General features: G+C 37.1%; 2 protein-coding genes across 2 annotated transcripts; both read left to right on the top strand.

Annotated features, from left to right (window-relative positions):
- Window positions 1–2,537: 2,537 nt before the first annotated feature.
- On the top strand, window positions 2,538–3,849 carry LOC125222200 (splicing factor U2af small subunit B-like). The gene has a single exon (XM_048124694.2). The coding sequence runs from the start codon at window positions 2,713–2,715 to the stop codon at window positions 3,568–3,570; it is 858 nt and encodes a 285-aa protein (XP_047980651.1). The 5' UTR covers window positions 2,538–2,712; the 3' UTR covers window positions 3,571–3,849.
- A 3,489-nt stretch (window positions 3,850–7,338) lies between these two features.
- LOC125218496 (pyrophosphate--fructose 6-phosphate 1-phosphotransferase subunit alpha-like) lies at window positions 7,339–12,415 on the top strand. Its single transcript, XM_048120175.2, has 19 exons — window positions 7,339–7,486; window positions 7,995–8,167; window positions 8,284–8,396; window positions 8,688–8,762; window positions 8,852–8,965; window positions 9,046–9,113; window positions 9,291–9,374; window positions 9,665–9,718; window positions 9,919–9,999; window positions 10,117–10,210; window positions 10,290–10,363; window positions 10,558–10,668; window positions 10,739–10,783; window positions 10,873–10,929; window positions 11,174–11,278; window positions 11,463–11,579; window positions 11,660–11,757; window positions 11,835–12,000; window positions 12,079–12,415. Exons 1-19 carry the CDS (start codon window positions 7,397–7,399, stop codon window positions 12,190–12,192), a joined length of 1,833 nt encoding a protein of 610 aa, XP_047976132.1. The 5' UTR covers window positions 7,339–7,396; the 3' UTR covers window positions 12,193–12,415.
- The last annotated feature ends 403 nt before the right edge of the window (window positions 12,416–12,818 follow it).

Genomic DNA, 12,818 nt, shown 5'->3' with positions numbered 1-12,818 from the left:
ATAATATTGAAAAAGAAAATAAAATAAAATGGGTTATATCAATAAATGTATGGATCAAATCCCTCCCAGCTCAGCCACCACCATCGACTGCTCCACCGCCCATTTCTGATCACCCAAATCAAGAATCACCCTTACTCAACTTATTTTTAACACAAATATAGCCGCAAGTACACAGGGCTAATGTAGCAAATAGTAAGCAATAGTATCGTATCCACGGAGACAATGAGTGTCAGCCTATGTACCACTAATCAACTTCAACTTTTATCAAGATGAATTGAAAAGTTCTGGTTTTTTAAATCTACTTGAAAGTAAAATATAAACAATAATTAAAGAAAATAAAAACAACTTAGGAAAATAAAAGCAAGAGAAGAGTAACGGATGTAGATCAAGAATTGGGAGGTAGAATCCTACGGGATCGATAACAATTATCATATGCTCAACTAATTTCCAAACTATGCCAACATAGGGTCTCAAGGGTTATTAAGCTATCACTATAGTAAAACTATATCTTCCCCCCAAGCATATAATTTGTAGATTGTTACCTAGAACCGAAGTGTCCTTCCTAGAATTAAGACAACAACTCCTAAAAGCTCCTAAGATACTTAGCTTCATCCAAAGGCTCAAATATCTCGATTATATTGCCAAAAACATCAACTTCTCTTCTTTCAAATTAAACTCCCCATCTCCCTAGTATTGTAGTAAAATCCACATGCATTTATAAGGTGATCAGTCAAATAAATGTATAAGCACAAGAGAAGTCAAAATAACTACATGAGCCAAGGCATATAAAAAGGAAATCAATTAAACATAAGAATTATTGTATCTCCCCCCGTAGAACTCTACGGAGGATTTAGCTACTCATGTTCATCACAAAAGTCAGAGAAATATTCAAAACATTGTTTGAACAAAAATAAAACTAAAATATGAACTCCTAGAATTAGATTGGGTGGATTGGAGGCCTCGTCTTCAATCTTGCGATGAATACTCGTCCTCTGCTCGTTCTTCTCTTCTTCCTAGGTGGAAAACTGGTCTTTTTGGAGTAGGAGGCGTGTGTAAAGGTGTAGGAGCGTCCCATGCATTGTATATAAATTAGGGTTCGGATTTCCTTCTCTAGCATTGTCGGCCGAACCTGGCGGGTCGCCAGATGCTTACGGTGATTCTGGGCTGATGTCCTGGCGAGTCGCTAGGTTGGTCTTGGGCGAAGCTGGCGATCCGCCAGCTACGTACGACAATTTCATCCTTTTTCATCCTAGATGCTTCCTTTCGCCATTTAAGCTCATTTTCAACCTTTTTTTCTACACATTATTCACACAAATATCAATATCATAAAGAAGTAGCTATAACCATGTCTCAAAGTACACAATATGATCAAAACCAAGTAAAACTGCCCTCTAAAACCATGTAAAATCCAAGTGAATCACACCCCTCCACTCCTAACCCTGCTCTCTAAAATCCCTCCCAGCTCCTCCACTGAAACCCCTTAACCATTGAAATAACACTTACATTTCTGAAAATCCCATCCCTCTCAAATTCTCTGCTCTCTACCTTCCTCAGCAACTCCCTGGACACCCCCTCCGGCTCTGAATCCCTGGCGAGAATCGGGTTCCTTTTCTGCCCCCTCAGCATGATCTCCACGACCTTCTGCACTTCATCGTTTAGCTACAGGCGGAGATTCAAATAGACGTTTCGATTCTGCGATAACTGAGGCGGATTAGAGAATAATTTAGGGGCGGGGTGTTCTCAATTGCGGCTTTGACAACGGGGATGGGGAAGCTGAGAATCCTTTTGGAATAAATAAATTAGAATATATGATAAGTAATCATACTTAACAGCTTAATTTGGTCAAAATCGGGTTTAATATCGTTGACCGTTAAGTACAGATGTAACTGTTAGTGTATGACCGATTGTGATCCTAGTTGAAATGTTCAGGATGTAATAATTCAAAAGATAAAGTCTATCACCAAAATCATAAAATGAGCATATGTTTAGGACTAATTTTAACCTTTACTCAAAATATCATGGGATGTAATCATATTTCTAAATATTGAAATTTGTATTAATCATATTTCTAAATCATATTTCTAAATATTGAAATAATTGAAAATAATATATTTATAAGTATGACGTGTTCATAATAAATTATAAAAGAGTAAAGTAGAATTAGTTTAAAATAATTTATTTTACAATAAATATATTAAGACGAACTAGTGATAAATACGGTGTCATGATGCACTATATAAATTAATAAGCATAGTATATTTCGAAGACCTAGCTTGGAATTAATTCAGGATTTATACTTATCACAATTTTACAATAAAATTTTCTTTTTAATTTTGATTTCAGACAAATATTAAATTGGTAAACCTAATTTATAATTCAGTTAAATACAAATAATCTTAAAGAATATATTTAGGTAGTGTTCAGATATCCAATAATTAAATTAAACGTTATAAAACATAAAAATTGAAGGATGAGTACAGCTCAAGTATTTTATTTTCAATTTTGTTACCAGCAGGTACAGCTCAATACTTACATTTCTACAAAATGCAATCTTTCAATTTTTAATTCTATATTCCCACTCAAATCAGATGTCTAGGGTTTCTTCAATCTTTCTCAAACCCTAACAAATTCAATCATTCTCCGCTCGGTTTCAATCGATCTCCATCAATCCGCTCTCCAATTCGTCTATCGAGCTATTCGATCCGCACAATAATGGCGGAGCACTTGGCCTCCATTTTCGGCACCGAGAAAGACCGCGTCAACTGCCCGTTCTACTTCAAAATCGGCGCCTGCCGCCACGGCGACCGGTGCTCCCGCCTCCACAACCGCCCCACCATTTCTCCGACGCTGCTGCTGTCCAACATGTACCAGCGCCCCGACATGATAACCCCCGGCGTCGACGCCCAGGGCCAGCCGATCGACCCCGACAAGATCCAGGAGCATTTCGAGGATTTCTACGAGGACATATACGAGGAGCTCAGCAAATTCGGCGAAATCGAGAGCCTCAATGTCTGCGACAACCTCGCCGACCACATGATTGGAAATGTCTACGTCCTGTTCAAGGAGGAGGACCAGGCGGCTGCTGCTCTCAACGCCTTGCAGGGCAGGTTCTACTCTGGCCGTCCGATTATTGCCGATTTCTCGCCGGTCACTGATTTTCGCGAGGCCACGTGCCGGCAGTATGAAGAGAACAGCTGTAACCGTGGCGGCTACTGCAATTTTATGCATGTTAAGATGATCGGTAGGGAGCTGAGGAGGAAGCTGTATGGTACTCGCCATGGCAAGTTTTGGGGAACTAGGAGCCGAAGCAGGAGTGCGAGTCCCCCTAAGCGTGAGAGGGAGAAAGACAGGAACAGGGAAAGAGAGAGGGATTATGATAGGAGGGATCACCACCGTGGTAGTGGGAGGAGGAGTGGTGGAGATGACAGGCATGGTGGGAGGTATGGGAGTGAGAGGAGGAGGCATGGAGGGAGTCCGAGGAGGAGCAGGAGTCCAGTGAGGGAAGGGAGCGAGGAGCGTAGAGCTAGAATTGAGCAGTGGAATCGGGAGAGGGAGGAGAAGGGGCAGTGATGCTGTTGGGTTTGTTGTATTTGTTTATACTCTCTTTTGGTATTGCGCACTATATTTTCGTGTTGCCATGTCTTGGTAGTTTGATTAGTTCGACAGTATACATGCAACTATAACCTAGAATTATGTTTCTTTTTTTCTGTGGGATTATGATTGGGGGATCAGATTGTATGACCGTTAGCATTCTAGTTTATCAAGACTGAATCTCATCACACTTTGGTACCTGGTATTGGTGGTTGTTTTCGTGAGATCTTAATGTGATGTTCCTCATTCATGACTCTAGCTCGTTCTCCTGGTTATTATTGGTTATCCAAATTTCAAGTCCTTAACTCCTTATATGCTAATCACAACAGATATCTTCCATATTCAAGTTCTTATTTCTTCTTGTGCCCGTGCAGGATACTTAATTAGAAAATTTTAAGAATTCCCTATGAAACATCTGATAGTGTGGTGAAAACTCCATTTGCTAGAAATCCTGTAATGCGTAGCCTGGCCTGCTGAGCTTTGTGATCATGTGGTGAACAAAGATATAGAGTATGCAGTAGTTTAATCATGATTTTTTGCATTAAATCAAGTTTAGTTATTCTTACGAGCTTATTGATTCACCAACTTACTCTGAAATGGGTGCACTTTTCCTTGTATATTACAGATACTTTGATGTGAGCTCTGGCTGAACAATCTGTAATCCGTGTGTTCTCCATTTCTTACCTAATTTCAGTGCCACGTGTTATTACTCATAATATAGTAGTACTCTATTAGGATTTTCTTGTGTGTATGTGCGTGTGTGCTTGTGTTTTGTTTTGTTTTAGCACATCTTTCAACAGTAACTGTTCCATTTTAGGCCTAGCATCTATGGTTTCAACTTTCAATGAAGTCAAGTAATCAACGCTCTACAAAACTTCTGTTATGTGTATTGCTCTTTATGGATATAACGAGGATTGTTGTGTTAACCTATCTATCCAGGCTGCATGTCTATATGTGCTGCATGCCGATTCATTTATCCTATTTTTATACCTTTGAAAAGTAATAAATTGATATAGATTGTGCACAAGGAAAGGACAAGTATCTAAATCATGCAGTTTAGTCTTCGCATCACCTGCAACATTTAACGATTGTTCGATATGGCTCTTTATGTCTTCACCAACTAGCCGTTTCTGGTTGGAGGCTTGATACTGAAAGAGCAATCCAATTTGTCCTATATATTAGAGATGTGCCACATTCATTTATTAGCTTGGTGCACAGCCATATCCATGTTGAATTAGTAAAAGAAGCGTTTAAGTTTTTGTGTTTAAGTCTTCTTTTTCTCATTACATGTAGTGTATAGTAATTGGGCAACTGTGTTCATACATTCTTCTGCTCTCTTTGCTCATGGTATGTGTTTTCTTTTCGCATTGCTATGTCTTGTTGGTTTATCTAAAATTAAACAGTACCTGTGCGCCAATAATATAGGGTTATGTTTTATTTTACTGTGGGATTATGATTGCTAGATTAACTTGTGTAGTTATTAGCATTCTTGCTGTCGAAAGCGAATCACATCAGATAACTTCTTGGCTGCAAAGGAATGAAAATTGTGTTGCTATAGTAGCCAGTTTCATGACATGTCTTTGGTGTTATATTTTGTAGTTTATCTAGTTAGACACTAAACATGCCATTGTATTTCCTTTTTTGTGGGATTATGATTGGGGATTATTAGCTCATATAACCATTAATATGCTGTATTGATTCTTTGCATCTATATTACTTAGTTTATATTATTACTATGCTTCGGATATCACAATATGAGTATATCTATACCGTCCCGGTCTTCTAATGAAATCTTTGGTTTACGATGTCTTACAAAAAAGCTAATTTAGAGTATGTTTGACATAGAAATCTTACTACATAGACGACAATGATGTCTACAATTAAACAAGGTGAACTGTGAATGATGACAGTGGCATAGGGCTGCGGCGGTGGCCTTGCAGGTAAAGGAGGTCGGCTGCAGCTAGGATACCTCACGGTCACAGGCGAAAGAGAAACAGTCGTACTGATGCCACCTTCTTGCACGTGCTCGTGGGAGGAAGGCCGAGTGGCGCGGTGAAGGGAGAAGGCTATAGACAATCGATTTCCTTCCAAATTTGAAGGAAGGATAGAGTTTGTGACAACTACTAGGGACAAATAGTAGAGATAGTGTCATCATTGATGATGAACTACATCCTGGAGTGGTCGAGAACCATATCTACTTATTTAGCAGTGAGCTTGAGATGGTCAGCGTAGTACAGTCCATACATCAGTGGCACGACTATGAGTAGGCTGCAAGGGCCTAGTAGCCACCGGAAGAGATGGAGGGAGGGAGGGAGACATTAGGGTTTGCGAGAGTAGAGACTTGAGATAGAATGTTGAGACAATTGTTGAAAATAGAGAAATGGTGTATTTTCAAATTAAAAAATATTTTATTTGTAAATTTGAAAATCAACCTATTGAAATTAAGTTGGTGATCAAGTTTTTATTTTTACTTTCCATTTTGTCAATCTGGAGTGTTGCCAATCATAGGAGTAAACGTATCATAGCAAAAATATTAACTCTATTCTACTGAAATCTACTATTCTACTAGTACTTTACAAAATTTGTAAAGTTCTAATAAGACAACGATATTTGTAGGAGAGAATGAGCGTGGGGATGGTATGTTGCGACGGACTGTATCCAAAAGAGATTTTATGCTCAAAGTTTTTTGTCTGAATGTCTTATTCCACTTTCTATTTATAGTATTTGTTAGCACTTTGTTTCCTAAATATTAAAACTTTTAAAATGGTACTATAGTACATATGTTTTGTATAAAATTTGGTAAAGTAAGGCAAATAGAATGAAATATTTTGAAAAATGAATCTCATCTCATGGATGGAGAGAAGAAATTTTCTAAAATGACCAAAAATTTCTATATTTATGAAAATTAAAAATTAGTGGATAGTGAGACCTACATTATTAAATTAATATAACTTTCCAAAAATGAAATGCACATATTTTTGTAAGACGGACGAAAATAGAGAGCGCATATATTTTTATGGGACAGAGGGATAACTATATTGGAATAAAGTCCAATTAGTTAGACTTATATAGTACGATACAAACTTGACCAGAATATGTTTCTAGCCAATATCAACACCAACATTGTCGAGACACGAGTCAATAAACTACTAATACTACTAGCTAGCTGATCCCGTATGTTGATTGCTGCTGCCCAATACGTCATAGTAGGTATTTAACATTATAAATAAGAGATGTTTATAATAAGAGATGTTATTGTTTTCAATTATTAAAGAAATATCAAATTATCTATTTTTCCTTTTACGCTTTTTCGCAAAGTCAGAATTTTTAAAAAAAGCCCAGAAGACTTATGGAACTTAAGTTTTAGCCTAGAACTAAAAAAGAAATACCCCGTTGATCAACGGACTTTGCTTCCGGTACTTCCTTTCTTTGTTCTACGTGCTTGTATTACTACATTTAGTCGTTGACGAAAATATTGTTCACAAAAATATAAATTAAAGTATATCTATATTTTTGACAAAAAATTGATTTATAGAAATTTTCTAAAATGACAAAAAAATTCTATATTTATGAAAAACTATATTACCTGTCTTTGAGATAATTAAAAATTTAAATTAATTATGAAAATGATTAGACTTAATTTCAAATGAATGAGTGAATATTTATGATAATAAAGTAAATCATAGTAATATTATTACAAGTTAGTTGGTTGGTAGGTAATTCCCCTCGCCGGCTTGCCCCTTTGGGTATATAGAAACGGGAAGATATTAAGCAAAAAGAAAAGCAGTCTGCTGGTTTAGGAGAAATGGACGGGGATTATGGATTAGCGAGAGAACTTTCGGATCTGCAGCAGCTCCGAACCCTCTACAAACCTCAACTCCCGCCCTGCCTTCAGGTCTCTCTCTCTCTCTCTCTCAACATAAACATTTCAAGCTTAGTTTCGTTGCTTTAACTACTAAGTAGTACCACTATATACTCCACTTACTTGATTTTAGCTGAATTTACTTTTTCAGAACTAGAATAGGTTCTATTGTGAAGTTTACGAGCTCATATCCTATATTTTGGCTTGGCTGTTGCAGTGTGCTACTTATTTTTAAGCAATATGAATTAGGGACTGACCTTTTCTCGGTCCAGATCCAGAATACAATAATTTTTACTTTTTAGTCTGGAGGTGGTCCACATCCATGCTAGGAGTGTGATGAAATCGACTTAAATATCAAGATTTTGTATCAGAACATGAATGATTTGGTTAATTAGTTTACAAACCTAGTAGAGGAGTGTAGCTTGTGGGGGAAGAACAAAGTGTTACTCGTGCGAAGCATGGGGTAACACTAGTATTGAATACCGATATTGTGTGTCTGATGTCGATATGTATCCTTGCAACATGTGATTGCATTGGACAGGGAACTACGGTTCGTGTAGAGTTTGGTGATGCAACCATAGCTGCAGATCCTTCAGGTGCTCACACCATAAAAAGGTCGTTTCCTCATACTTATGGTCAACGTTTAGCGCACTTCCTCAGAGCTACAGCTAAGGTTCCTGATGCTCAATTTATTACTGATCATCCTGCAGTTAGGTATGTTATCCATTCCAACGGAATTTAGATTGCATTTCACTTACGTTGAAGTAGATTTGTTTCTGCTCTGTCAAATTTAATTACCACTGATTTAACTTCTGTATATCTTGTCACAGGGTAGGAGTGGTGTTTTGTGGGAGGCAATCTCCTGGAGGACATAATGTAATTTGGGGCCTTTTTGACTCTCTAAAAGTCCACAACCCAAAAAGTGTGTTGCTTGGTTTTTTGGGTGAGGAGTCTATTCTTTTTCTTCGATCTATGGTGCTCCTGTTTTCCTTATTCACTCTCTTGCCTATACAAAACTCCTTACTATTGGTATTAGTTTATTTTGGGGCTTCTATTTTTCTAGGTTATTATGATTGTGATTGCTCAATCAACTAGTTAGTCATCATAATACATTTCTTAATATTTGTATCTTTCAGTTGTTTGCCACAGTCTTTATCCTTCCTCAAGTCTTGCTCCATTGTTCCTTTTTTAATGAATAGTAGTAGTATATTGAAGCCTTGCGCATAATTTCCAGGTGGTTCTGAAGGTTTATTTGCTCAAAAAACTTTAGAGATGAGTGATGAGATTCTTGCAACCTACAAAAACCAAGGTACATCTGACATGCAAGTTAAACTTTAGGAAATTTGACTTGTTAGTTGAACTCAGATCACTTATGCTAGTTGATATTGTACTGTAAAGGTGGATATGATTTGCTTGGACGGACAAAAGATCAAATTAGAACAACAGAACAAGTCAATGCGGCACTTAATGCATGCACAACTTTAAAGCTGGATGCTCTTGTCATTATTGGGGGTATGTTTTTTCTCCCAACTTTCCATGATGTATTTTATTCAGTTTCTTGACTTTTTTTTTTTTTTCTTTTGCATGTGAAGGTGTGACATCAAACACAGATGCTGCCCGACTTGCAGAAATATTTGCAGAAAGAAAGTGCTTGACAAAGTTATACGACGTGGCACTTGTGCTTCACCAAGCATATTGCTTGTAATTGTTGCTTTTACTTTTTTTGATCATGCCTCATGATCTCGTCATCCTGAACTATATTTTGCACCTAGTTTCTACTCCCATTGTTCAATTTTGACTTTATTTGTCCTATTCTGAACGTAGCTAAACTTTGCAGGTTGTTGGTATTCCCGTTACTCTAAATGGAGATCTTAAGAACCATTTTGTTGAGACAAATGTAGGTTTTGACACAATTTGTAAGGTAATGATTTCTATTCCAGATTTCTGAAGCCTGTGTTAGTTGCGGTTGATATGCGATTGCAATGGTAGTTTGTTATATATTCTTTCCTTGTTTCCTTTTAACATACAAGCCATTTGTTTTGCCTCTCTGTCTTTGATCTTGTTGAATTATTTTGACACCCTCTCTGTCTAGATAAGCTCTTGACTGACCCTCTCTTCAAAAATTTAATAAAATTTTAACAAAAGGCATAATCAATTAATTTCACTCTATCAGCAAATGAAAGGATTGTAAGTCTTGTTTACTTTTTTTAGGTGAATTCCCAGCTGATCAGCAATGTATGCACTGATGCACTATCCGCAGAAAAGGTAAGCAATTTATTTCATGTAATGCTTCATTTTATTGCTAGAGATCCTTCAGGGCATTATTTGCTTGTCTTTACTTGTGACTGAACTAATTTTGGGACCTTTTCTTGTCGACTTGAAAATTCCAATATACTGTCCATATTTTAACATCGTGTTTATATTTGCATACAAACTCTTTTAAATTTGCTCTCTTTGCCATGCAGTATTATTATTTCATAAGACTCATGGGAAGAAAGGCATCTCAAGTTGCATTAGAGTGCACTCTTCAGTCTCATCCCAATATGGTTTGTACTGAAAAACATTTCATTATCAATTTTATTAGAAATTTTCTATTTAAGGATGAACTTCAAGATGCTGTATAATTCCTTTGTCTCTTAGAAAGGTTTGATAATGTAATACAGGTAATTCTTGCTGAAGAGGTGGATGCATCTAAGCTTACACTTTTTGACATCACAAAAAAATTATGCGATGCTGTTCAAGCAAGGGCAGAACAAGGTTCATCAAGAGCTTTTGTTGGTTTTTCAGTGTTTGCAGCAACTAATCCTTTCTAAAAATTCCTGACATTTATTTTCAGATAAATACCATGGTGTGGTTCTATTGCCCGAGGGGCTCATAGAAAGTATTCCGGAAGTATATGCTCTGTTGCAGGTAAACTAGATTGGGCTGTGGCTTTTTGTAAATAAATATAGATGACAAGATCTTATCCTGGTCCTCAAGAAAATGATTTGAGATTTCTTTAAAAACAATGTTGTCAAGTATCAGCCATTGACAACATTGTCTTATTCTGAGTTGATATGGATATGAAGTTATTGTGCATCTGTAATAATTTGGCACCTCTCCAGGAAATTCATGGTTTACTCAGGAAAGGTGTCTCTGCTGACAATATTTCTGGTCAACTGTCACCTTGGGCTTCTGCATTGTTCGAATTCCTGCCTCCTTTTATTAGGAATCAGGTACTTGTGATATATTTTGCAGAAATAGTTGCCATATTTTGCTTATGCTGAAGTTAATTTTGTGCTATAGCTTCTTCTTCACCCAGAATCAGATGACTCTGCACAACTCTCTCAGGTACCGGAAAAAATATAGAGTAGAGATGTATATGTTTATCTTTAAGCAAACTGTTTGCATATCAACTGATTTTGCTTTCGCCTAGACAGATTGAGACGGAAAAGCTTTTAGCTCATCTTGTTGAAATAGAAATGAACAAACGGCAGGTAACTAACTGTGCATGCTTTTGTTTTATATTCACAACAGTATTCCAAATCTCAAGCTAACTCAAGATTTTGGAATTGTTAGTGAATGTTGCTTCTTCATGCTATAAAGCTTTTAAGTATTCCTATTGTTTGTGTGAAGACTGGATTTGGAGATTTTCTACTCATTTGTTTCTTTTGGTAATTGACACTATAGAAAGAGAAGCTTTATATGGATTTGATATTTTTTTTCTGCATGTTCTTGCAGGAAGAAGGAACCTACAAGGGGAAGAAATTCAATGCAATTTGCCATTTCTTCGGTTATCAAGCTCGCGGATCATTGCCTTCCAAATTTGATTGTGACTATGCTTATGTAAGTTATAGTTTCAATTCTGTTTAAGGCCAACATCACGGGCTCTGACGATTGCTTCTCTGCCCGATATGGTCTCCTTGTACACTTCCAGTCTCCCAATTGATGTTTAATAGCGCAAAGTTGGGTTCAAAGTGTATGCTTCTTCTTAATACTTTCTTACTATATGGCAATATTGTTATTGTAGGTGCTTGGTCATATCGGCTATCACATAATTGCTGCTGGGTTGAATGGTTATATGGCAACTGTTAACAACTTGAAGAACCCTGTGAATAAGTGGCGGTGTGGCGCTGCTCCCATCACTGTACAATCTCCATCCCTCCAAAAATTTGCTCTTACATTGTGAAGATATAGTAGTAAGAAAGTTCTGATCACACCTCTCAGGCTATGATGACCGTGAGGCGGTATGGTAATAACCCTTCGATCCTCGGACAACCAGCCCTCCGTCCTGCAACTGTTGATTTGAAGGGCAAGGCCTACGAGTACGCCTTATTCACCTCTCTCAAGTCCTTACTCATGACAAGAAACATGACACGGATGGTTGATATTTGTTTGGCAGCTTGCTGAGACAGAACGCAACCAAGTTCTTGATGGACGACATCTACAGAAACCCTGGCCCCCTCCAGTTCGAAGGCGCTGGTGCTGATGCCAGGCCCGTGATCCTCTGCGTTGAAGATCAGGATTACATGGGACGCATCAAGGAACTGCAAGAATACCTTGAGAAGGTAAGCAATAAATCGTGATCCTCGTACTTTATCTTTTGTGCATATTATGAACATCGGAGTTGGCCTTCGATTTTACAGGTGCGATCAATAGTTAAACCAGGTTGCTCTCAAGATATTGTTAAGGCTGCTCTGTCAGCCATGGCTGCTGTTACCGACATTCTCTCGGTAATGGCCTCTCCTTCCACTTCTTAGACGAATCGCAGTTTACTGTGTTACAACTGCAACATTATCTCTCTCTCTCTGGTGGTTTGTACTAGTATGTATTTCCTTATCAGAGTAAATTAACATACGAAGCCAGTTTTGGATTAATGGTGAGGACTTTCATTTTTTTGCTTTGTCTATGATCTTTAATTGTGAGTGAATTCTGACGACTAGCAAATGACCAAATAAACCACATTGTGGCTGGTTTCTACTCTGTAGCGTAAAATAATATCAGTGTCATGTGATTCTGTTTTGTAAATAAAATTAGCAGTGCAAATCTTAGTATCTGAAAATATAAATGAATTTTCAATAAAAAAATTTGTATCGTACTGTTTATAAATTTTCTTCGAACCACCTGAAAATCATCTGTAACTATGAGTCTACCATCCAGTAAAGTATACGTAGAAGGATTTGTTTGTTTAATTTACGTATTCTCTTTTTCCAACGTTAGTTCAGTGTATTCCATTTTTTTATATCTCAAATTAGTTGAGCCATTTTATTGCAGAAAATAACATATTTATCATTAACAGTTTCTACTGCTTTGTTCTTTTTCCTACTTTATTCTTATTTTATTTTATCTTCATTTAATTCACTAAATTTTATTTTTTTAAATTTTC

Source organism: Salvia hispanica, chromosome 1 (assembly GCF_029641045.1).
Source record: "Salvia hispanica isolate PSC_SH4W2 chromosome 1, Shi_PSC_v1, whole genome shotgun sequence".
Taxonomy (NCBI): domain Eukaryota; kingdom Viridiplantae; phylum Streptophyta; class Magnoliopsida; order Lamiales; family Lamiaceae; genus Salvia; species Salvia hispanica.
This window is presented reverse-complemented; position numbering and strand designations above follow the sequence as displayed.